Raw genomic sequence first — 26,932 nt, 5'->3', positions numbered from 1 at the left:
ATAAAAATATAAGCAAGGGTGTTTGTTGTGCGAGTTTCTCTTGGTGTCACTCGCGTGTCACAGCGGCAGCGATCACAGGAACCATGCAAGCCAGTGTATCATGATGTCCCGATGCACCCACCTCCTGGATGCCGAATCCAGAACTAATTCGTAGAAATAAGTACTATTATAGTAAATTATTTGAGGTAAAGTATTAAAGTAAAGTACTTGTAATGCTTGCCACTACTTTTTCTAGCATTCAGATTACTTGAATCATTACCTAAGGGAGTTGAAAATGTTATGCCCCCTCATAAAATAACAGTGCCAGAGGTAAATAAAGCTGAAGTGTGCCTATTGCCTACAAAATAATGAGCTTTTTTAAACAAGCATTTTTAATTTCCAGCAATACACTTAACTCTATGGATGAGTGTTGCCTACAGGCAACACACCAGGAAAGAAGTTTTTTCGTGCCAAGTTTTCATGCTGAGCCTGGTTTTTTTTTTTGGCTAAATGACTTCAGCCAACACCAAATGACAGCCAGCAAGCGTCACCCAACGGTTTGGTGCAAGAACCCAGAATGAGAAAGAAGAAGTTTGGCACGCGATTAACTTTCATTTGAGAGCATGTTCAGAGGAGACAGACCAATGCCAGATCTCCAGCTACAGAGATTTCACTGTGTCTTTACCATGCTGTACTGGTCAAGTAAACCAAAAAAGGTGCGACTTGCTTCGGCCCTGATGGTGAACCAGCCTTCGCACATAATATAAAGCACGTGCAATGTACACCTATGGTTTACTACTACAGGTGACAATATGACGAGAGCCGTCTGTACAAGTACCGAACGAATCCTTTGGTGGCTTGGGGTGAAGGCCACTTCCAGTGTTCTGCCTGGTGATGCCCCCCTATTGCTGAAAAAGGTTCAGCAAAATATTTTTCTTTTTGTTGATTATACTTATTCTCGGTGCGGTTTGAACATTTAGACTGAAAATAAACTTTTTTTTAGGTATTTACATGCCTCATCCTTAAAGGGTGAATTTGCGGATATATTAAGGTCCAAAGGACTTTAAATTAACCAAGTTTCACTGCGTCTCTACCAATGTGTACTCGTAAGGTAAATCCAAAAAGGTGTGACTTGCCTCGACCATGACGGTGAACCAGCCTTCGCTGGCATCTGTTGAGACAATCACCCCCTGGCGCTTGCTCAGCGAGCTGAGCACCGAGCCCTGGAATTCGTCGGGCGCCGTCACCTCCACCATCATGATTGGCTCCAGCAGGTACCAGCTGCCGTATTGATATACTGCGCACACACGCAAGGCACGCAGACATTGACACCAGCAGTACAGCTGCCCATCTGGCACAATGCAACACCACAGATGCACTAGCTGTCATGCCAACATATATCCAATGAGCTGGATCAGTCATGAATATATATGTTGGCCCAGCCACCTTTGACATAACTTCCTTAGAAAGCAGCCACTGTTTAAAGCAGATGTTCCGTGACCTTGAATAGAAAAGAGTGTCAGGCTTTCTGAGGCCTCAAAAGTAAAAAAAACAAACAAAAAAAACAAGCTAATACATGACCTGATACAGCACACACTCGCACATACAATTGAGCCCCGTAGAAGTTCTTGCCATAACAAAATATTTTTGTATCCCCAGCAAACGCTCAAAGGATTTTATACATTTCATATCTCTCGACAATGAATCGCCACTAAACTGCAATCCTGCATTAATGAAACTTACCGGAACATTCTACCCACTATTACCTACCTATGTAACATTAACAGAGTACAAAAAGTGCCAAAACGTATTTTCCTTGCCACTTAAATTACATAAAATACCGTCAAAGTACACTAGCAAGGCCCCGAGCATTTTTGTTTACAAAAAAAAAAAAAAAAGACAGCACCAGAAGCGACTGCTGGCACCTGTAACATGCCATGATCGCATCACTATAGACCACATCACTATAGACCACATCACTATAGACCGTATCACTATAGATTACTCAACAGGCATCACGTGGGGATTCAACGTTGCCAGAAGTAGATTTGTCTGATGGGGCCGTATTCTCGGTCGATTGCTTTCAGTGTTAGAATAACTTTCATGAGTTTTCGCCACTGGATGTGTCAGCATCTACAGGCGAAAGCATGCACTGGAGGAACGCTGTTGCTCGTAGACGGCGCCGACACATCCGCTGCCAAGTTACCTGAATTCTCTTAAAAGTGATTGTATCCCTGAAAGTTATGGGTGATGCATGGGGTGCACCTTAATTGTGATGTTGGCAATGAGGTTTTATAGCTTCGAGCAAACTCGCCAATGTTGACTAATGTAATTTTGACCGTAAAGTTTCATTGCGCAGTGCATCCCCTGCCTCAGCTCTTTCATTTCACAGTTAAGTTCACACAAAAGCAAATTTTATCACTTTCCCTGCCAATTTCGTTATTGTGGGTTTCAACTGTAATACTTATAAAGTGGATACCTGTAAGCTGCTCATTATTTGCACTATTCACTCCTCTGCACTTTTGTCAACTGCATATGAGCTACACAGCCTGAAAAGAATTCCAGCCCTCCCCAACATGGCTTTGCTGCTATTGTCCCCATATTTTTTTATTGCAGCATAAAGCTCTAACATGTCGCTTCACCATGTCCCCACTTGAATTCAAACATGCAAATAATCTAAACCAAATAATTTGTCCTTCATTAAAGAAACCATGGTTGTAACTCACAGCAGTCGACGAATGTTGTTTGACAATTCCTGTCAAGCAAATGACTCACCCTGTTTGATGGCACCCTGAGCTGCCAGGAAGAAGGAAATGTCATTCGAGTCCACCATGTGGTTGTCACCTGCACATGTCGGCGCGCAAGACAACATTAAATTGCAAGGCTGCAATGTCCAAAGCTTGGCTGGTGCGCAGCTGCCAGCTGTGATTTCAGTCTGGGTTAGGGTTACTAACCGTCCTGAATTTTGAGCAAATTTTGAGTAAGTGCTCACCCACGGCTTAAACGGACAACCGTCCAGAATGTGCCTTGAGATTACAGTGCCAATGGGAATATTGTGATTCCCAATGATAGGAACAAGCATAATTTTATCCCTTAAATAAGGAATTGCATATTTAAATCAGCACGGAAACTCATGCAACAATGACGGGGGATGACATTCTGCAGCGAAATGTGTAATCAGGCCTTGAAAACAGTGTCCATTTCTAAATAAACGTACAAGCCTGAGTTGGTTTCAAATGCTATATCTTATAAAATCACTAAAATGTTTATTTCCCATTATTGCAAATTATTTCCATTTATCTGTGCATTTGTAATGTGCAAATAGTGTTATACAAAAGTGTCGCTGCCTGCTTGCAAGGAAGCGGAGGCATTAATCGATGGAGCACTGCCGTCTCGCAAGCTTCTCACAAGTACCAAAACCAGCCCCTGTACTGCACCGGCCAACGTTGACATCGACTTGTACCACAACGACGTGCAGGCCTTTGCATGCCAGCCGACAGCGAGATTTCTGGACGACCGCACTAGCGGTGCAACGTGCACCACTGCCCGCTTCAGTCGACTAGGTTTTTGGTCAGACACATAAGTAGCGGAGGTTGCCTCTGAGATAGCTCTGAGTAAGATAAACAGATCACGAAGGCTATGACGTCAAGGCTGCCATGTTTTATTCTGCAGCCGGCAGGAAATCTTGCAAAATAGAAAACCGCTGTGACATTGTAATAAAACATTGTTGAGGCTGTTTTTAGCCTCAATTTGAGCGTTTGATACAAATCTATTCCGCCGCCTAATATTATGTGTTTCGAATTGCTCATTTTCTGTCGCCATCGATATCAGTTATCACTGTTGCCGGCGTTTGTACACAGAAAGCAGAAGAGACTTCGCAGACTGAAAAATTATGTTTGAAAAATTTCCGGACATTTCCTGGTAAACTGTTTCGGGTACAAATGCTTCAGATAGTAGGCTTTCCGTCACGACAATAAAAGGGGAATACTTGAAAATCAGTTGTCGGTGCCTTTAATTGGCATTTTGGGCGGCAGATGGCCATACGTGCTCGGTGATATCTTTTTTTCTTCAAACGCTGGACCACATTTTTCGTGTGGCAACAGACATTTTTCAAAATGACCCCTGGCAGAGGCAACATGTGTATCGGGGGCCCATCTTCCAGTGAAAAAAAGGAATTTCTTTGTCGTCGTCATCTTTAGACCACTATGGTTACAACGTCCGCCTAGTGTCGTCATTGAACTAAACAAGGCACCTCATTTCTGTTTAATTCAAGAGCAAGGCAATGGGCAATGTGTAGGCAAAGTTCGAAGCGGGTGGGTTTATTGCAGCTTTTGCAATAAATTACTTATGCAAGTGCTCTGGAGCATTACTAGTGTATTTTACTAGTGGCCCAAAAGTTAGCCCACTGCCTTGATAGAACTACAAACGCCACCAAGGTCGAATTTAACAAACATGTAGGAAAGACTCCGCCAAATGAGTGTGCGAAGTGAAATGCCTATGGATTAAATACGACCCTTTATAAAATTTTCTTAAACATGTGCTTTAAAGTGTTATGTGAACTTTTTGGGCTATGTTTTCCATTGTCCTGAGGGAACTCTTGTGGGGTCTCACACGTGTGCTCTTGGGGCAAAGGAACGACAACATAGTAGTGCAAACAATCAAAAGGGCATTTATTGCACCTTTCATACACTAATGCACACTAGCCGAATTACTACCAATTGAACATTCACATGGGCGCGCGACAAATCAAGGAAGTCCGACTCACCGCGACCCGATAGCGAGCGAATACGTTCGCCCCATGCTATGACACCATCGCCTAGTCGTTCACGTGTACGGTCACGCGAACGGTGGCGCGCTCGAACGATCCGTGTTCGTCCATACCGGTGTCCTGCTCTTAGTCTCGCGCGACGGTTGCGCGAAGCGGGCCGGCGCACGCGCGAAGCGTTCGTGTGTGTTGGCCACCGATCCCCAGCCAAAGAGGAAGCGCCGTGGACCCCTTTCTCCCAAGTCACCCCGCCGCCCAGTGGCGCCAGCATTGCGACACTCGCGCCATCTCTCACAATGCGCCGCAACCACACCGACCGCCGCCGTTAGCCACGCGGAGAAGCCGGACCACGGGAGCCACGCCGGGAAAACAACATCAGGCGACGCGTGAGAGTCGCGCATCCCCACATCCCCCCAACCTTAAATCACTAGACATACTCCGGCGAAGCATGTCACAAGGTCTAACAACGCGCGTCGCGAACAAGAGTTAGTACATGCGACAGTGGCCGCCGCCTAGGAAATGTCCACATGTTATCCACAGCATGGGAGCCGACATTGTCTCTGGGGTTCACCGCTGGCGTCCGTTGGTCACAGCACCAGCTCTGCAGATTCAACGGCACGACTCCAGCCCAGGACTCCGGAAACGGCGACGCAGAAGTCGGCACAAGCAAGCTTCGCTCGCGCCGACGCGCCCTGCCGGCGAGAACCGCTGTAGCCGTTGGTGACTGCCGGCTCTTTTCCCAGCCGCCGAGGGTAACGAGCCGGACACAGGCGGCCGCCGAAACCGCTGCGCCGAACTGGCCACAGGCATCTGCATCGCCTGGGGTAGCTCGTTCGTAGGCCGGGGCAGCAGCGCACACGATGTGCAGGTGACAGCAAACCAGGGGTGACTCCGCTCACGCTGCGTACACTCAACGCACTCGACAAACACTAAAGTAGTGCAAGGGAGAGGAATTCGGCATACGCATCACCCACGTGGTACGATGTTCAATTCGGCTAGCCAAAATTTCGGACGGCATTTCAGATGCTAAGTTCACGTGAACAAAGCTTGCTTTCTTGAGTCGAACGAGTAATTTCAATTCGTGCGAGGCGAACTAATGAGGGAAGAAAGGTGCGACATCTCAACACCACGGTCCACCAGGTTGTGTCTCTCCACGTGCGATAGGCGGCTTCGTAAAGCCTTAGGCCTAATGTGTCGCTACCCTGACAACAATCGGCATCCAAAAAAAAAAAAAAACACCCAAAATGGGCACAAGAACAGGCAGCCGCGAGGAGACGTTAGCTCTGTGAGGTGGTCCGACCCCGCTCGGTGCACACAGCATCCGAGTTGACGGCGCCCACCGTCCCAGACGGTGTCGGAGCGCCCGGTGCCAGGCCGCAATACCAGTCAGCCTGTAGCGGCACCCGTGGCCTGCGGCCACCCGGCTCCCTGAGCCGCGACTTCCGAAGTCAAAGAGATAGAAGAAGCTATTTACATAAGAAATTCGGACCACCCACGAGGCTTCCGTACTCACTCGCTTCAGGCTTGCCAATGCTCCGCGGGCGCTAGGCCTCGCTCTCCCAGGATGCAGACCACGTGGCTCTCGCACCGACGAGTGTACTTCAAGACACTCGCGAAAAGGCTTAGCATGTTGAAAAGTTCAAACACGCTACAGCAACCGTTGCCTCTCTCAAGAAAGCACGCCGCCGACACTAGCGATCAAAATCCACGCTAGAACTACGCTTCGGTTGAAAGAAAGGTTGGCTCGAACCGAGCAAAACTGTTAAAATTATCGTCCAATGCCCCAAGAGCCCCACGTTGGGCAGCCAGATGTGGGGTCGCACACGTGTGCTCTTGGGACAAAGGAACGACAACACAGTAGTGCAAACAATCAAAAGGGCATTTATTCCACCTTTCATACACTAATGCACACTAGCCGAATTACTACCAATTGAACATTCACATGGGCGCGCGACAAATCAAGGAAGTCCGACTCACCGCAACCCGATAGCGAGCGAATAGGTTCGCCCCATGCTATGACACCATCGCCTAGTCGTTCACATGTACGGTCAGCGAACGGTGGCGCGCTCGAACAATCCGCGTTCGTCCATACCGGTGTCCTGCTCTTAGCCTTGCGCGACAGTCGCGTGAAGCGGGCCGGCGCACGCGCGAAGCGTTCGTGCGTGTTGGCCGCCGATCCCCAGCCAAAGAGGAAGCGCCGTGGACCCCTTTCTCCCAAGTCACCCCGCCACCCGGTGGCGCCAGCATCGCGACACTCACGTCATCTCTCGCAATGCGCCGCAACCACACCGACCGCCGCCGTTAGCCACGCAGAGAAGGCGGACCACGGGAGCCACGCCGGGAAAACAACATCAGGCGACGCGTGAGAGTCGCGCATCCCCACACTCTATATTATACAAAATTTACATTTGTTCAAAATAAGGGGCACATTATGGGTCATGTGTAGGCAAAATTGAAAGTGTTTCGGTTCATCACGTCCTTTAGAATATTTTGCCCAATAAAGTGCTCCAGAGCATATATGATTGACTTTTACAAGTGGCGCAAAATTTTTCACGAGCTGTAGCATAACTACAAATACCACCAAGATCAAACTTAGTGAAAATTGGCAGACCTTTACGCCAAATTTGTGTGTGAAAGTAAATGTGCATGGATCAAATACAGCTTTTGAAAAATATTTCCTTAGCATGTGTTCGCAAGTGTCATGCTTCCGTTATCAGCTACATTCCCCAATGTCACTAAAGAGCTCTGCATTACACAATCTTCATACTTAACAGAAATGAGAGGCATCTTAAGTGCAATGTGTCCTGAAATTTTAACGCTAGTTGCCTGCTTAAATGTGCTGTAAAAAATTCATTAACCCTAATTTTTTCAGTATTTCTATGCATTATATAACATTCACATGCTGTCCTCGTGAACTAAAGGAGGCACCTTTTTTCTGTTTGGCAAGGCTAAGAGCCAGATAATAGGTGATGTCTCGAAAAAGTTCAAAGTGGATGTGTTTATTGCGGCTTTTGCAATAAATTGTCCATGCAAGTGCTCTGGAGCGTTATGAGTGTTTTATGAGTACGCAGAACTTAGCCTGAGTGCAGAACAGAACAACAAATGCCACTGAAGTTGAATTTAGCAAAAATTGCGGAAGCATATGGCAAATCTTTGTGCAAAGGTAAGTGCATGTGAACTAAATACTGCCTTTGCTAAAGATTTGAGCAAGTGTTCGAAAGTGTCATACTGTCGTTATCATCAGCTATGCTTCCTAATAACTTCAGATAACTATGTTACACCAAGTTTATGCTTACCGGAAACGGCGGTCATGTTCAGTGTCATGTGTGACAAAATAAACTTTTTTGGGCAGATTGGAAGCATTGCAAACGATTACTAAACTATCCTTCTTTTTTGCTTACTTTTTCATTATACAATTCGTGGTATGCTTCTACAGTGTCCTTGATGAACTACAAAATGCACATTGTTTATATTTGTTTAAAATCAGAGGCAGGCTATACATAATGTGTAAACAAAGCGAAAGGTATGCGGATAAATTACAGGCCTTAGCAGTAAATTATGTATGCAGTCTATTCGGAGTGTTATAACTGTGTTTTAAGAACAACGCAGAAGTTAAAACGCGGCCCTGGCAGAACTGTAAACTTCAAACAAAAAGATCCCATCTGGTGAAAAATAGGGGCAATATTTTGGCCAGTATTCTCACAATGTAAAATGTGCGAGGATGAATTACCGCACTTGTAAAATTTCTTTACCAAGTGCCTGAATGCCATTATGTGCTCGAAGTTTTCAAATGGACCATTCATATAGGGGCAACATTTTGAAGTGTGTGATTTAATTGGAGGCAACTCAAATTTTTATTGCAACTGCTCGAAAGAAATGGCTGCGCTCGAAAACTGGTTGTGATTCTGCAAGGTCGCATAAGTATGCAGTTTTTTTTTGGTAGGTACCTAACATCGTTCACGCCAATTTGTTCCACTGGGTATGTGCCGCTGGGAATGTGAACGTTCTTGGCCAATTCTCCAGAACTGGCAGGCACCACAGGGTAAGTGCCCGGATAGACGAGCAGCACAAGAAGCAAGTGAAGAAGTTGGCAAAAAAGAAGGAAGTCTGCTACAGAGAAGTGAAAAAGCAGCCGAGCACGAAGTGAACTGAAGTGGCCCGAGGGCGCATTACGCAAGGCGCACTGAGCTACAGGGAAGTGCAGGTGGTGGCAACAGATAATGGAAAAAAGTCAGCCACACAGAAGTGAAGAATTTGGCAATATGGTGTGTAGCCACACTGCTTCAATGCCAATGGGTTCTGCCACAATTTCTCTCTGAGATTCTGCTCTCCGGGAGCTTTTGCAGTTGGGGCCGCCACAGTGTCCGTAGGGGGAACCAACTGCTTAGTTAGAGGTTCTAGCCAAATCCTTAATATAACGCGGTTGTGGCATGCAGGTTATTCAGATTACAATAAAAGCTCAATAATTTAATGCTTATTACGAGTCACTCAAGTCAAATCCAGATTTCTCATAGTATGCTCATGCAAATACACACTACTAGCATTGTCTGTTTGGCATGCTTTGGCAAGACAGTAGTTAGCTCTGATGCCATGTTGCGCTGATGTCACTTTGCACAGGAAGTGAAGTGTTAAAGGGCCCCTAAACCACCCAGAGGTCGAAATTTAGTTGTGGTGTTGCAGTTGTGCACGAGTCTACAACGAACACGTAGCCGCGAGAATTTTTCGAAATGGTGCCGTAATAGCGGAGTTACACGCGTTTGATGATCGAAAAACGGCCCTCGCTCGTTTCGCTCTTTCCTTCGCTTCTCTCCTCGTCGGCTGGTCTCCCCTCCTCGCCGAGTGGTGCTCGAAATGTCACGTGACATACGTCATCACCAACGCACTTCTCAAAACACTGCCTACTTCCGGTTAAGGCACGTCCACGCTAGCCATGCTAGCGGCACATATACAGACGACGAACCGGCCTCCTGTCTGCCGCGCGAGAGGTGTCCAAAGTAGACGGCAGTTCAGCCGGCGCCCCGCCCACTGCACCAGGCCAATCGACGACCGCAGAGCTGTGCGCCTCCGCCACCGGCAACGAAAAACATCGGCTGTTGCCGAGTGCACGGCTACCGACGGGAGACGACCGGCTCGGCTGTGCTCGCATCGCAGCCGACGGTGCCGCTAATATCAGCGTATTTTTCTTCTTTGTGTACAATTATTGCAAAGAGCGATAACAACGATAAGAAAATATTGCGGCTTGTGAGCGTCGGTAATTCATTTCGAAGCGCCGTCCTCTTTAGCTTAGAAGGGAACCGGAAAAGGCCTAGCGACGATATCGGCGTCATCGAGCGATCAGCGGCGGTGAGGCTGCCGCACAAATGAGTCCCGATCTCATCCTCTCTACGTACGGCAAGGAAATCTCGCCGCTCGTGAGCAAAACCGCTGTCGAACGGCGGCCCGCAAATGGCAAACGGCGTGTGGCGAGTTAGCGTGCCGGTAACGTGGACGTGGACTCGGCGCTTCTCGGCTACCCGATGTTGCTGCGGTGCCGGCGCGTGTTATGCGAAGCGTGCCGCTATAGACCCAGTGTTGCGCGCATGTCTGGAAAGGCCAACACTGTCGCACTATATCCGCGCAGCTAATCAGACCTGGCATGACTGTGTTGGAACACGAGCGATTTGGCACTTGCGTTGCGGGCTGTAAATACCGATGCGCAAGCGCGCACAAGCGAGCAACACGGGGAGGACGAGCAGGGAGCGCGCGTACCTGCTAGCAGACAAACCGGAAGTCGTAGGTTCTTGTTCGACCAATGGACATAGTTTCCACCGTTGACATCACCAGATTCCCCCTGCTGACGTCGTGACGACCGCTGGGGTTCCGGAAAGGCGAGGGGAGGAGGACGGCATTGTTTTTTGGTTTTGTGGTGCGCCCGCGGCGCGTAGCGCTGCAGCGTTTGGCATCGTTGATCGTGACGGCATTCTGAACTCGATGCGCCTGTTTACAGTCGCCGACCGTTTATTCGGATGCTGAAAATTCGGACATGCTCGTTTATTCGGACACCTTCGCGGCACCGCCACTCGTCCCATTGAAGTAATGTATAACCACGACCGATAGTTCGGACGCTCTACAGCGCGCCATTCGATTTTTCGGACTCCGGCGGCCGGTCAGATGCGACGTCGAACGCCACGATACGGTCACGACAAGCTGGCCGCGATGTTTACATTTTGCTAGGTTGCCAGCACTGAAAGGGCGCGCTTGCTATGGTTGGATTGCTGGTGTCTAAATCCACGCAGCACCTACAAGTGTCAGTTGCCGATCTCGAAGGCTATACTTTTGTTGGCTACACCTATTGGTTGTCGTGTTTCGGATGTAGCCAGTCCAGTATCCATTGACTGTATACCGCGGCCAAACAGCAGGCCAGGCCAAGCCAAGCCAGTGTGCTTGGAAGTCGGTGCTCGGCCTTTGCGTTGCCAGTTGTTACGTGACCTAGGCCTTGTCAACAGCTACCTTTCAAGTCTCGCTCTATTGCTCAGTGCAGGGGTTTTCAAGTACGTTCATCCCAGGGAACCCTGCTAAGCTCCATAAAGTGCCAAGGAACCCCCCCCCCCCGAATTAACCGAATGTCGAATTATCGAGGGTATCAAGAAAACAAACAAATGCTTCACTACGTCAACACGATTTTATTTACTCAATGAATCGTCAAATCTTGTTTCTATTTAGCACAAGACCAGTGCGGAAGCTGAAATTCTCTTTATCTCATGACTGATTAGCGCTAGCAGCGGCGAAGGCCTCGCGACATCCTTCGCGGCGCGCGTTATCATCTGAGACGCTCTTTGCACCAACGGGCGCACATCCCGATTATTTTTTCACCACTCAGCTGCTCGCCAACAAATTGTCCGTCCATCACGATGTAGCCGGTGCTTTTTATCTTCGAGAGCTTTGCACTGAGTCAAAGCAAAACTACTGCTTGCAGCAACCGCTGCGGACGAAACCGCGGCCGCTTTCGACGCGATCATGGACGGCGACCTTGCGGTTCAGAAGGCAGGCGGCTGACGCACGCACCAAGTCAAAACGAAACTACTTTTCAGTGCAAGAAGTGGGGACGAAACTGCAGTCGCTGTCGACGCTGCCATGGGAGGCGACTACGCAGTTGTGAAGGCGCGCAGCCGATGCGCCCATCGAGTGAAAACGAAACTACTATTTGCCGCAACCGCTGCGGACGAAACTGTGGTGGTTATCGACATGATCAGAGATAGCGACTACGCACTTACGGAGGCACGCAGCTAGCCGCCAACGCGGTGTTACTCGCGGCGATAAACGCAAGAAAGCTTTAAAGGCACAATTAAGCACGAAGCGCTTCGGCGTTGCTGTCAGTCACGTGCCGCGTACGATTGCCGCTGAGGACCACGGCGATGCGGACTGCGCCGCTTCGTTTCGGTTGGACGCTACGTCGTTCTTTCTCTTCTGCGGCGCGCATTTGCGGTGCTCCGCGTTTTTTTTTTTAATTTTTCCTCCAACGTATAATTCAGTGCGCACGCTATCGGCACCTATCCGATCTACAAATAGGAGAAAGGCGCATGGTGGTAAGCTACGGCCTCCGAGATTCAAGTGCGAAAGCTTAGGCGCGCTGCCCGTTCTGAGAGGTTGGGTGGCTACAAGCTGCTTGCGTATTAATTGCGCGGTTCGCGCGTTGCTGTTACGCACTGAGATGTGCTTTTTGACACTCGGGCATGGGTAATGGAGGTTCTCTGGATCAAGCGCACCTCGTGTTCGCCGTTTTAGACACTTGTCGAGAGCGGGACCAGGGAAAATTTATCAGTGGCTCGCGAAACCCCGAGCAGGGGCCTGCGGAACCCACTTTGAGAACCCATGGAAGCCTTAGTGTGTTAGGCCTGATTTGCTTGTTCAATCTCGTCCAGTCGTCGCGTTGTGAGAAATGGCTCCGACGCCTCCCGTGCCATCTGCGCCAACGAGACGCGGCAATTACAAGACTCTGTCTATAGCGATAGCCAGACACTGTCGGAAATAAGGCTGACCTGATCGCGCGTAAGCGTGCATCTGTACAGTCGCGCATTGACAATTTTTTCCGTCCACTGGGACCATAAAGGTACTTTTTTCTGGCGAATCCTTTTTTTCGGACTCTCGATTATTCGGATTTTTTCGCGGTTCCCGTCGAGTCCGAATAAACGGTCGGCGACTGTACTTGCAATGTTCAAAAAATATCTGAGGTGGTTTAGGGGCCCTTTAAAGGAGATGGCACGGGAGCTTGTGAATGCAGTTGTGGAACAATGCATTGTAATAAAATTTGTTTCTCACAAGCGAAGGCCTAAATACAACTCAGGGTGGCTCCAGTTTCCGCAGACATAACCATTCAACAGGCCAGTGACGATGATCGGCGATGAGGGTGAGTGCCTAGCTAAGGCTCATCTCGTGTCACCCTTGCCTAGCTAAGTTTGCGTTTGTTGGCGCAAATTGTCTCCTGTTTAATGCATGACTTGCTTGGATGACGCACTGACAACAACGAATGTGGTGACTGGAGGGTATCGATCAACATTATGCTAAGTGCCTTTATTGCCCAGGTGTTCCAAGATGGCAAGAGGGTGCCCTGCCTGTAGCAGCTGAATGCTGCGGTCCAACCAAGGCGTGTCTCTCCTGCATTTCGAGTTTAACGAGTAGACTATAACCCACAGAAACAACCAGCCATAAAGATGAAAAAACGTTCCTATTTTCTGGAATAAAACTGGAAAGCTGTACTTTCTAGGCAATAGAAGATTAATGGTAAGCACGCACAGTATGGCTCACTATTAAACTTAAATTCTCTGTTTCTATCGTTCGCTTATTGGTTGACCCTAAAACGTACACCTGTGCTGTACAATGCTATGCTTTACTATGTTAGTCTTTTCATAGCTTTCTCGGTTTTTCGTATTTGTTTTCATTTGCCGGTTTGCTTGTGAGACTACTGGGATAAGGTGTCTATACTGTGTTCTTCTGAATAAAACCACCTTGAAGTACATGCCTGTTACGGCCATTCTTTCCCTATGTCTGCATCCTGCTTCAGGTCGTTTATCCCTCATCATGCAAAACATGCCACTCTCTCTCTCTCCATTTTTTAGACATTCTTTTTTCCACCAACTGTGCTGCAGCGCTGTTTTTTGTTTTTCTATATGTGTGTGTTGCTGTGTGCTCCCACTCACCGTCAGTGAGCCGGAATCGGACGCCAGCAATCTTGTGACCAGTCAGGCACCCTTTCTCGCACATCGCTCGGAAACCCTGCAGCAGTCAAACGGGTGAGCACATTCATGCTTATGTCCTGGATCGTCGAGGGTGTCCCTAGACATGCCCCCATCACCAGAGCATTCCATACTCCCTGAAGAAGGCATTTTCACAGCCAGAACTGAATGCACGAAACCATGCCACATTTATTTGCCCTGAGCATGGAAAACAGCTTTCGGATGAACCAGGGCAATGTAATTAAGCTACAGTGTGGCACAGGGCAGGAGTGTGGATAACATACTACTGCAGTAAGTAAAATTGAAGATGTCAGCTAGTGTGTACTACTGCACTAACACTTAAGTGCTTCTGCCACATTCCCACAATGTACTTACAGTCGAACCTCAATATAACAAACTTATACTTGTAGCAAAAAACTTCGTTAAATCACGAATTTCATTATTTCGAGACTTTAGAGTTTCAGCACTAAAACCACTTCACCAATTCCCGGAGTATTCCTGGTGGATAGTATGTTGTGAGTAAGCACATATAAACAAATCGCAAGAAGATCGGATCATAATAGCCCAGTTAAGAGTGCCAGCACGTGCGGTGCAGATTGCGCCGAGAGCAATGCATCGACGTGGCTCGCGGTATTTTACCACTCAAACTTCTCATGCAGAAGGACACTTGAAATAACTTTTGCCTCGGCCGACATGATTTTTTGCTAGGTTTACTCGCCACACAGGCTCCAAGTACATGCTTGAAATGGTCGAAAACTTCGTTAGATCGAAACCGTATCACGAAGTTACTTTGTTAAATCGCAAAAAAACAGTTTTCAATGCAACCAAGATTGGGAAAGAAAGATAGATTGTTACATTGCGAATTTAGTTAAATCAAGGTTTGTTATATTGAGGCTCGACTGCATCACGTTCACTGCGGCAGGCTTTTTTTTGGTCTGGTTTTAGGTGCGTCGTGACCCACCGGTGGGCCTCTTTCTTTTGCTCCAACGAGATGGCGCGCCACCTTTGCAGCGGGCGTTTGGCGCATTTATTTGAAAGATGCAAAGCTGTTTTCCGCCTTTTTTGTGTGAATCTATGTTTAAATACAAAGTGCTTGCCACCAGGAAACACATGAAGTCAGTTTCTGTGATAGAAATATTTATTAGGTAGATAAAATTTAAGATTTAGTAGGAATATAAACCATGTTTTGAAGTTTATATCGTACTCGTATTGCAGTTGAAGGTAGCTTGCATCTCGGCTCACTTGTGCTTAGAATTAAAGCACGACAAACACATGAATGGCTTGCCAGGGCATTCTCCACAGAAAGTGGTCCCTTTTATCGCTCTCACCCTAGCCTCGTTTGGGCTGCTGCTGGTATTGATGGCCGCATAGCAGCCTGTGCAGCGCCGTCGAGCGTTGCGAGCCGACCCACCAATTTTTTTGAGCGTGTGGACAAGCTTTCTCCCACGACTTTCTTCGAACTTGTCTTGACGAGGGCCGAACAGTGAACGAGCCAGTTGTTTTCGGAATTTTATAACTGGCGTAGACTTTCCTTTAAGCATGCCACTTCCGATGGCACTTCCGATGCACTTTACGATGGCACTTCCGACAAGTAATTTAAGGGCTATCTTCCTGTACCACTTCAGTCCTTTTTTAAGGAAGCTGTAATAAGGCACCATTTGGTCGCTATAGTCCAGGCTTTTTTTTTGCTGCACTGTAATCGAGAACGGCCTGAGGTTTCATGACTGGTGCGCCATCCCTTGTTTTCTTGCCGCTGTCCACCAAAGTTGCTTCATGTTTGGCGACAGATGTGAGCATCAGAACGGGCCTCTTTTCCATCCATTTCAGTAGCTTCACTCCATCTCTGGACTGAAGTCCGGTCACACTGCCTTTCGCAACCTTCGCTTCGGTGACTCCTTTTGGCAGCCATTTGCTTGTTAAGTGAACTGTGCTGCAAATGAAAGTGTCCTCTTTTAGAACGCGAAGAGTGAGCACCCGACTCCCTTATAATTCTGCATAAGTTTCAAACATACATCTTCGGCGAGTCCGACGCGAACTTGTCGATCAGACTTTCCGGTATAAACGTCGACATTTAGTGTGTAACCGTCTTTTGGACATGCCTTGAAGAGCTTGGCCCTGTACTTATGGGCTTTTCGTGGAATATACCGTCTGAACGAAAGTCGACCACGCTGTGGCACCATTGTTTTGTCGATCACGACCTCATTTCCCGGCTCAAGCACAGCGGCGAAATTCTTGTTCAATTTCTCTATCAGAGGTCGGATCTTGCTGCGACTCTGCAAGCAATTCATTGTCCGCAAAATGCCAGAACCTGAGAAGCAGGAAAAAGCGGTCACAGCTCATATTTTGGCGAATGAGTTCAATGCCATACAGGTCACTTTTTTCCCAAGTAGTGGCTTAGAGTAGGAAGGTGGACAAGACCAATACAAATCAGTACTCCAACAAATGCCTTCATTTCTTGCACATTGTTTTCCGCCCAATCCTTCAACCGCGATTTTGATTTCGATGTAGTGGACTATAACACTTGTTGGGCAAACTTGGTTGTCTCATCGACCATCATTTGCCAGATATCATCTGTAATAAACATGGACAATAACGTCCGGGCGTCATGGCTAGATGGCAAGTGATTGATCTTGGGCGGCCTAGAGTGCGGCGTCACACTAGGCGAAGTGATTGTTGCTGGCGTCTATTTCTCTAAAGATGGGCTGCGAGAAATGAGAGTGCCGTCTGAATCGTCTGCTTCAGAATCTCCAGTCAGGTCTGACTCACTGTTCGACGTGCTGGCCGAGGTCTCTGACGGTTCGTAAACGCTGTCTTCGTCACTGACTTCACTGTCTGTCCATGGATGAACATCTGACACTGAAGCACTTGACTCATCAGCGGGGGATCCCGAAGTTGCCGGCACATTCTTCTCGCCAAAACTAAGTTCGTTTCTTTCCTCGGTGCTGCGCTTTCTTTTGCGCCCATAAAAGGCACAAGGCTCCATTAGACGCACTGAAAAGTTTTGGAGCAGCAGGAAAAGCGCATGCACTTAGTCTAACGGCACGTATTTCTAAAACTGCGGGAAAAGTTTGCAAGCAACACAATGGAGGAAAGTGCCGCCACTCGGCTCCTTAGAAACAATCGGGCCACCTCAAGTCCAATGCAATTGACAATATATATTAGTTGCAATTTCAAACTTCAGACGGCAGCACAAGATGGAGAGCTCTCGCACGTGGATCACCGGTGGGTCACGCCGCACACAGCACAAAAACATTTTTATTAAGTGCGTTGTGGGTCACCGGTGGGTCATAGCTTTTAACATAATACAAGTATTCTTCTGGGCATGTGTATCTTCATGCAACAAAAATCATACCTCTGCATTCAAGTGTCATAAAGTTATCGCAGCTGCAAGCAGATAAATGCACGTAACTTCGCAGCCACATAGGTGGAGCACCGGTGACCCACAACGCAGTGAACGTGTTAACATGGTTACTCTGTACAACATTCAAACACAGTTAAGCTTGCGTCAGAACAGCAATTGTACATACTATGGCTTCCAAAATCTAACATACCACACACATTGAATTCATATCTGAAACTGCTTAAATTATCATTGCAAAGTATGTCGGGTGCTTGCTATAAAAGAATCACTGCCCCTTCCACTTCGTGAAGATGGTCAATCACCGAAGCTGTGCATTCAAAGTTGCTTGGCTGGCTCGTATGGCACTACTTGCGGGGGATGGGACGTGTCGACGTCCACGGGCAACGGCATTCCTAGCCCATTCCTCACGCTTTTCTACAACGTTCCCAGACAAGAGTCCTTGACCAAAGATCCGTATTGACATGCCAATTCAGTACATTTCTGTGTGTTGTGCAGTTCCTTCTGTGTGTTGCGCTTTATTTTGCGCGCCGCTGAGGATTCGGTGGGGAGAGACGAAAATGACAAAGACGTGCTGCTCGATCAGAGCTGTTCTGCTGTGTGACCGGTTGTTGCGTGTGCTGTTATTACCCTGACGAATTGGTGGATGTGCTGGGTAACATCCTATGCCCTAATTTGACCTCCTGACGCTTCAAGTTCCTACCACCTATCCCACGATTCCGAAGAAACCACCGGGCTCTTCGCCACAGCCGGCGCTTGTAAGGTCTACCTCCTGAATATGGCCCATTGAGCCCTGTAAGAATGTCAACCACAGGGGCAAGTACGAGTCGGACGCAAGAGAGCGACACAGTCCAATCCACTTCTACCCCGAGTGTCGTCTATGCAGCCTGCGTTATGAAATCATTTCATGGTGACGTGTTCGAGGACGTCGAGGATTGGCTTGAACACTTCGACCGAGTCGCTGCAGTCAATGAATGGGATGACTCTAAGAAACTGCGCTACGTATACTTTGTCCTTGAAGACTACGTTCGCACGTTCGAGAATCATGAGGGCTCGATCACTAGCTGGCAAGAATTCCGACGACAGCTTCGCAAGACATACAGCAGCCCCGAAAGGAAAGAAAAGGCTGAACAGGCTCTGCAGAGTCGGTTTCAGAAGCCAAATGAAAGCGTGGCCATGTTTGTCGAGGACATGTCGCGCTTGTTTCGACGCGCTGATCCAGGTATGGCCGTGACAAAGAAAGTTCGTCTCTTAATGCGAGGGGTGAAAGAACAACTCTACGCTGGACTATGCGCAACCCTCCAGCTACCGTCCCTGAGTTCATAATTGAAGCGACAACAATCGAGCGTGCGCTGTAGCAACGATCCCAACAGTACGATCGCCAAAGCACTGTCACCACCGCGTGACAGTGCTTCACCTGCGGACATGATTTAACAGCACTCCAAGAGCTTGTGCGAAGCGTTGTGCGCGAAGAGTTTGAGGAAGTTCGCAAAACTGCTTGTCAGCCAACTGCTACTGCGCTTGGTGACATCATTCGTGACGAAATCAGGACCGTGACCCAACCATTGGCACCAATGCGAGCGGAAGCCCCGGTCCTGACATATGCCGAAGCCTTATGAAGCCCTTAACCATCTAGAGGACGACGTTTGCCTTCCCATGTTTCAGCTCTACCACGTGATTTTCCCGCTACAAATGTAAACTCGTATGAGTACGTAGGCCCGCGAGATATCACACGAAAATCAAACGTGTGGCGCACCTCGGATAATCGGCCACTTTGCTACCACTGCGGCGTCAGTGCTCTTATCGGAGGCTGGGCCTTCATGGATTTCACCCTAACGCGCGTCGACCAAGTAATGGTGAGCACCCACGCGAGATTGAGCAGTTCCTGGCCTCTCAACAGCCATGTTCTCCCGCACTAAGACGCCAATCATTTTCACCATCTCCTCAGCACATCATCTCGCCTAGCCGTTACTCCACGTTTTCTGATGTTCGCAACAGGTCCCCAAGTCCACGCCCACGTCAGGAAAACTGAGGACAGTGACCTCCGGGGGTGGGGCCGCTGCTGATCGTCCTGACAAACACCCTCCGACACGACAAGTTCATGACGACGATTTACCTGCCACACCATGTTCTGATAACAACGCAGGACTTTCCGCCGGTATTACCGTAACCGTCGACAATTACCAGGTCACCGCCCTCGTTGATACCGGCGCCGACTACTCCGTTATGAGTGGTGAATTGGTGGCTACTCTCCGAAAGGTGACCACATCATGGAATGGTTCCCAACTCTGTACTGCGGGTGGTCATCTCGTGACGCCGGTTGGGAGGCGCACTGCCCGAGTGCATATCTGCGGCTCTGCCTTTATCGGATTTTTAGTCGTACCGCGGGAATGCTCCAGGCAGCTCATCTTAGGAACGAACTTGCTTGGACCATTTCCTAAATTTTCGGCTGGCAAGCGATGAATAATAGTTGCGACAGATTATCTCACTCGTTACTGTGAAACAAGACCACTTCAACGAGCTACTGCTAACGACGTCGCCAATTTCTTCATTCATGCTATCATCCTCCACCATGGTGCACCAGCAGTGGTTATTACTGACAGAGGGACCGCTTTCACAGCCCAACTCCTGGAAGAAGTGATGACCCTTAGTGGCACTGTTCATCGTCGGGCAACAGCTTATCATCCACAGACGAACGGCCCAACCCAACGGCTCAACAAGACCATTGCTGACATGCTTTCCATGTATGTCGACATGGATCACAAGAACTGGGACAGCGTCCTTTCTTTCGTAACCTTCGCCTATAATACTGCCGTTCAAGAAACCACAGGATTTACTCCTTTCCACTTGCTTCACGTCTGCGAGGTTACCACAATGTTAGACGTAATGCTTCTACCTGATGCCTTCGCATCTACCACAGTGAATGCTGCCCAATATGCTCAGTGTGCTGAGGAAGCTCGTCAGCTAGCTTGCCTGCGCCTTCGCTTTCAGCAACACTATGATGCTCACAGGTACAATCTCCGCCACAGAGAAATTACCTACCACCCCGGAGACAAAGTATAGATCTGGCGGACGGGAGGTCAGAGAAACTTCTCTGGCATTATTTCGGGCCTTACCGGGTTCTTCAACACCTCAATGACGTCAACTACACAGTTGTTCCAGAGAGCACCATGCGAAGCTCCCGCTGTACACAACCGGACATCGTCCACGTGGCTAGGATGAAGCCATATTACGCACGCTGACCACCTACCTTACCTACTTCGAAAGCATTGAGCCGATACATTTCAAGAGGGGGAATAATGACACGTCAATTCAGTACATTTCCGTGTGTTGTGCAGTTCCAGTTTGCTTGCGCTTTATTTTGCGCACCGCGGAGGATTCGGTGGGGAGAGACAAAAACGAAGAAGATGTGTTGCTAGATCGGAGCTGTTCTGCTGTGCGACCAGTTGTTGCGTGTGCTGTTATTACCATGACAGTATATACAACCAACGCTAACGCGAACTCCTTTCACACCCACTCCTCCGATGACCTACTTTTTCCCCATACTGCCATTGCTTAGCGCACCTCATGCTCTCCCCCTCCAATGCGCGTATTGATGGCGCAACTTACGTCAACCCCCCTCCCCGTTCTCCTTTTCATTTGCACCCTCTCACAGCGTCCTCACATGGGGAAAGGGGTCACTTGAATCCCTTTCGCCTTGTTAAGCTCTTCTTTTCTTCTCTCCCGTTAGGTCACGTGGCCACTTTTTAGCGAAAGCCCAACAACGATGGGACAGGGTCCGCATAAGCAGCTTCGCTGTAAAAAGTGTTCGTAACCTCTTCAGTAAATGATGGCTGTTGGGTTATTGTCATTACTCTGGAATTACAGACGAACAGGGCAGGAATCCGACGAAGACTAAGGGAAACTCAAAGAAGATACACACAGTGCTGCGTGCTTAGTCTGTGCCCCTTTTTGTCTTCGTCAGATTTCTGAGCTGTTCCCTCGCAAAGATGAACAAGCAACAAGCCCAACTCGAAATGCTGTTTTGACATTGTTTACGCTGTTGTACTTTTGTTGTCTATTGATTTTTCTGTTCAGTTACGAACTGTAGTCACTGCCTTATCTCTTTGTTCTATAGTGTGTATTCTTTTAATGTGATTAGCATCCTTTGCCGATTTAAGGAGTTTTGAGCCAGCCCGCTCACCCACCTGCTTCGTCATCCCGCTCGTGTCATAGCACTGTAGTCTTGCTGTCGTCGTGACGCTGTTTTACAATCGCCATCATTACAGAAACGTGATCTTATTGTCAACCGCCTTCATCCCTCCACTGACGACATTAGTTCGCTATCATTCTATCGTAATTATTCTGTTGTGATTGAATCGTGATTATGCCATCGTTGTCATTCTGTTGTCAGAGAGTCGCTATCATGCATTCGTTGTCATACTGTCGTGGTCGTGTTGCCATGGAAGTGCCATCGTCGTCATTCCAGCTTTGCCATCTGGTTGTCTTCATACCATCGTCGTCATCCATTGTGCTTATGCCGTCATTGTCATGCTGTCGACGTTATACTATCATCATCTCAATGCCGTCATGCCGCCGTCGTCACAACGCCTTTGCCGTTCCACTGATGTCATGTTCGTCATTCCATCGTTGTCATTGCATACTTGTAAGGCCATCATCATGCCGTCAAGCTCATGCACGACCTTGGCCCATGGCAAGTGAGTACCTTACCGAAGTGAACCAACACTGGAGACAGTGTATGTCGCATATAGTAGCGTAAGCAGCGGAACTCTCCGGATAAGTGCTACAGATTTTATATAAACGTGACTTCAGCAATACGGTGTGCCGCTACATTGCTTGAATGCTAATCGCATTACTGCTGACAGTCATTGTGAGATGGGTTTTGCCGTAATTTTTTATGGAAGATGGGGATATGTCAGGTGTTTTGTAACGCTTTTTGACTATTGTACATCTGTTTACTAAGATAATGTACATGTAATCTGAAATCAATAATGATGATAATAACAATAATAATAATAATAATAACAATAATAATAAAGAAAGAAATGTAAGTTACGTCAAAGGATAGAAGAGGCACTTTCAAGTGATTTGTGATGGTGTCTTGGTGGCAGGAGATATGTTACACTGCCACATTAATGCAATTAAAAAAGAAAAGAAGTTCACGCACCTTTTCAATAGCAGGAATGAACTGCTTAGGAACATTGGTGCCAATGGTGTCATCCTGGAACAGCACCTCTGTATTGCGCTCTGGGGGAAGTGGCTGCAACAAAGAACACCACACTTACTATCAAAGGCACAGAAATTAAAATGGACCCAAATGATTGGGGTCACACCTGGACCCACGCCATATCCCAAGCAGTTATGCAATGTGTGAGGGCCTCACTAAATCAAAGCTCCGACACAAAACGACTTGCAAGAAATGTGAAGCAAAAAGGTTGAGAAGATCAAATTTATTTCATGTACTCACTCAGCCCTCAAGTGCCACTTAACTCAACAACTCTCCCCCCCCCCCCCCCCCCAAGTTCTCCAGAGCGCCACAGGGCTTGCGCAGAATATTCCATACAAAATTCAAGGTCAATTTGAGGGTTTCAAGAGTGATGACGTAACGCCCAGCAAACCACAAATATCCGGATTGGATGTACCACAAATATTGGACGTACCACAAAAGACCAAATATCCAAGACATTTCACGACGTCTAGTTTACATCTATGGTATGTTCCGACTAGTACGTGGCATTCAAGGGTAATCCAAAAGACATCGAATGTATCTGTGATTTGCACATCTCTTGCACATTCAAAGCTTTCGCACATTGATTGTACATTGTGCGTTGTGAGTATATGCACGCACTATGCCGCAGAAATACAAGCAAGTTGACTCTAATGCCTAACAATGGGAAGCTAGGAGAGCAGAAGTCGCGCTGTTGCCTGTTACAGCCCTGCAGCGGGGCATTTACTTTGTTTTTTGACATCAAAATCACTGTGCATGTTCGAGATCCTACGAGAGGGAAAATGTATACCTGAATTGCGAAATATTCATCTGTTCATTCTGAAAAGATTCAACTGGATATGGTATTAAAGCCCAGAATTTCAGTTATGACCGCATTTATTTTGCAATTTAGCACGACCTTTGCAAGCACCGCTGGAGGTCTAGTAACATTGCTGCTGGACACCACGCGCAAAAGTCAATACTTTCGGCATTTTTTCTCTATGCTTTCGGTCTCGGTTACGTCATTTTTTTCTCATACAAAGATGCTTCTTTTTTTCAGTTATATCTATTAGTACACTGTTGAAAATACGTAACCTTTAACTTGCTGATGTATTACGACAGTTTATAAAGAAAAAAAGAAGCTTGAACTCGCACTAGCTTTGACTTCGTATCGCCACTGATATCAATTCGGCAACACGCGCCTCGATGCAAGTGCGCAGCAATTTCCCGCGCGCGAGCAGCGTGTGCTTTATTAGTGTCTTTTCGACTTTTGTGCAGTTGACCATGGCCCAAGTACGTATATATTAGGCAGAATTGTACAGTTGCGTACTGAAATTGAGAGGTGTGCTTCTGACTGCTATTTGTGGTATGTTTGTTCGCCTTGTGGAGCGCCTATAGAAATGTTCTGAGGGCAACGTTTTGATGGTTCCTTTTCGCACATGTTTGTATCGCTTGGTTTCCGGCGCTCCTCTTCAAGTGTCAGAGATATTTCTCATTTGCAATGCCTATCTTTAAGTCTCTGGCAGCATTATGTTATTGGCACTTTCGTGGTGTTAGAAGCTGCCTGAGCAAGGGACGTATTCTGAAACATACACACAGCATACTGGCGGCACGCGTCGATGATGTTACCGTGTTTGGACTTTATATGGAGCCTCACAACGACGTCCACGACCACGGCAGAAGTGCAAAATGAGTGTCCGTATAATTGCTATCACCATATAAGATATCCACTCATTTCACCATACATTATCTCACTCATGCCTGAACGTTGGATTATTACGACCTTAGTGAGTGGTTTCTATCTTGGTGTGCACAAACTGCTAGCGCGATAAGTCATCACCGCAAGTGAGCTTGTACAGACAACATGCCTCCATTTTTCCGCAAGCAAGGTGAACCGATATCACCTCTGCTTATCGTTCGAGCACTCGCCACGTTTACACTCACTTCCATTCACAAGCACTCACTCATGTCAACACTCACCTGCACTCACACTCACGTTCACACTCACCTCTAGATGCACAGAAGCACTCACCACATTCACACTCACCTGCACTCACACTCACTGGCACTCACTCACACTGACCTCCACTCACACTCACCGGCACTCACTCGCACTCACCTCCACTCACCCTCACTGGCACTCACTCGCACTCACACTCACTGGCACTCACTGGCAATCGCACTCACAGGCACTCACTCACACTCACCTGCACTCACACTCACTGGCACTCCCTCGCACTCACTGGCACTCCCTCGCACTCACCTCCACTCACAGTCACTGGCACTCCCTCGCACTCACCTCCACTCACCCTCACTGGCACTCACTCGCACTCACACTCACTGGCACTCACTGGCAATCGCACTCACAGGCACTCACTCACACTCACCTGCACTCACACTCCCTCGCACTCACTGGCACTCCCTCGCACTCGCACTCACCTCCACTCACAGTCACTGGCACTCCCTCGCACTCACCTCCACTCACCCTCACTGGCACTCACTCGCACTCACACTCACTGGCACTCGCACTCGCAGGCACTCACTCACACTCACCTGCACTCACACTCACTGGCACTCCCTCGCACTCGCACTGACCTCCACTCACAGTCACTGGCACTCCCTCGCACTCGCACTCAGTCATGTTCACACTCACTGGCACTCACCTGCGCTCACGCTCACATGCACTCACTCGCACTCACACTCACCTACACTCACACTCACTGGCACTCCCTCACACTGTCATTGCAACCTGTTATCAGCAATCAGCAATGACATAAACGAAGCATTGACAAGCCATGATCCTTCATGTGGCAGCAGCATGTCATGCTATGTTCAGTATCAGTTTATTATTCGTGAACATACAGTGAATGGGTTACAGATAATATACAGACGATGGGTCCCAAAGTCAGAGACCGCAACAGGACCCTCGGTTAATAATTAAAATGTAGAGAAATGTGAGAAAAGCAGCAGTTCATGCTGGTATGCTCAGGTTGCATGAATATCAGCAGCCATGATAGCAATGCTGAAGCGGCTCTTGTGTGGCTTCCAAAACCTGCGTGGAGTACTACTTGCTCGCTAATCGCGGAGGTCGTATCGTTGTCCCGATGGGACTGGAGCAGGATGTTCCCTGCCATGTATTCCCACTTTCGGGCTTTGGAAGCCATATTTAGATATACTTTTCCACTTCGTGCGTGCCTAATTTTTACTGCAACCTGGTTTGAAGCGTTTGTTGTAACAGTACGATGATTTAAAAATGTTTGTTGTTATCTGGATGCAGTTTCAATCAGTAGGACTGGAAAATGTAAACGCAAAGAAATGTGGCCGTTATACCGATTTCTTATATCTGGGATTGTTTAAGCTGATTCAAATGTATACCTCAAGTAATTTGTGAGCGTTTAAACTGAAATTACACATGCAAAATATTTAGTAGCTCAGACATAATGCTTCATAGATGGATCACCCACTAAGACTCGAGACACTGAGGTACAGTTAAACCTGCTTATAATGAACCTCCATATAATGAATTCCTGGATATAACAAAGTTTTCCTATTCCCCGCCGTTACTCCATGTATTTGAGACCTCTACGTAACGAAATGGCAGCAGGAGACCTGCTCGTAATAACTAATTTTCCCCGCCGACAACCTACAGAGATTTCAGCTCAAATTTTGTCATTTTTGCGTGAGCAGCAACCGGAAGCACCTTCTCCGCCGCAACGGAATGCGAAGCGGTGGTGTCACGCTTGGCGTGCTCGAATTCACGGCGATGCGAGGCGAGAGCACGTGTGCGTGCGTGCGAGCGTGCATGAGGCGCACCTGCATCTCTCAACCTGGCGATCTTGCCGCCGCGGGTGTGACCTTTCCTTCTCCCTTCATTCAAACCTGATCTCGCCATTTGCTGCAGCTAGCCTAGCCCGCCAAGCCGGCACTCTCCTTTTCCAGTAGATGTTGCCAAAGGAAAAGTTTTTTGTTTTTTCAATGCACTGGCAGCACCACTCTTTGGTTACTGCGTGTCTCTGCGCTTCACTTCACTAACCTGACACTAGGTGACACTATACGATGCTACGACGCCATCGTGTCGCTTGTTCGTTTCTGACGCCTCGCACTTGTGCGAAACGACATGCATCAACGCATCCAGTACCTGGTGTGACATTCCAAAGATGAGTGCTTTGATGAAGAAACGCAAGATATTGACTCTTGAGTCTTTTGGTCACGAAAAACGGGTGCGCGTTACAATTGAGGGCGCGTTAGAATCGAGTAAATACAGTAAGCATTTCTTTTTCGAATTTGCATGCCAAACCTGCATATAACGAAATACTCTTTATAACGAAGTTTTCCGGGACTTTGTCAATTGCATTATATCCAGGTTTAACTGTAGTTCCGTAATTGTTGGTTAGAAACTTTCTAATTTGCTT

The 26,932-nt window shown here is 47.8% G+C and overlaps 1 protein-coding gene across 7 annotated transcripts in view; it reads right to left on the bottom strand.

Annotated features, from left to right (window-relative positions):
- LOC119441408 (elongation factor G, mitochondrial) overlaps positions 1–26,932 on the bottom strand; it is a 139,031-nt gene that overhangs the window by 7,352 nt on the left and 104,747 nt on the right. For 5 of the 7 annotated variants that reach the window (XM_049661244.1, XM_049661246.1, XM_049661245.1 and 2 more), the window contains exons 15-18: positions 22,482–22,574; positions 13,921–13,996; positions 2,755–2,823; positions 1,116–1,276 (exon numbers count right to left, since the gene is read on the bottom strand). In XM_049661244.1, the coding sequence (XP_049517201.1) occupies positions 1,116–1,276; positions 2,755–2,823; positions 13,921–13,996; positions 22,482–22,574 (399 nt within the window). The remainder of the gene's footprint in view (positions 1–1,115; positions 1,277–2,754; positions 2,824–13,920; positions 13,997–22,481; positions 22,575–26,932) is intronic. The other 2 variants (XM_049661247.1, XM_037706033.2) reach the window with 2 other exon arrangements.

This window comes from Dermacentor silvarum, chromosome 2 (genome assembly GCF_013339745.2).
Source record: "Dermacentor silvarum isolate Dsil-2018 chromosome 2, BIME_Dsil_1.4, whole genome shotgun sequence".
NCBI classification, from domain to species: Eukaryota; Metazoa; Arthropoda; class Arachnida; order Ixodida; family Ixodidae; genus Dermacentor; species Dermacentor silvarum.
The sequence above is the reverse complement of the archived record's forward strand: the minus strand, read 5'-3'. Positions and strand labels throughout refer to the sequence as shown.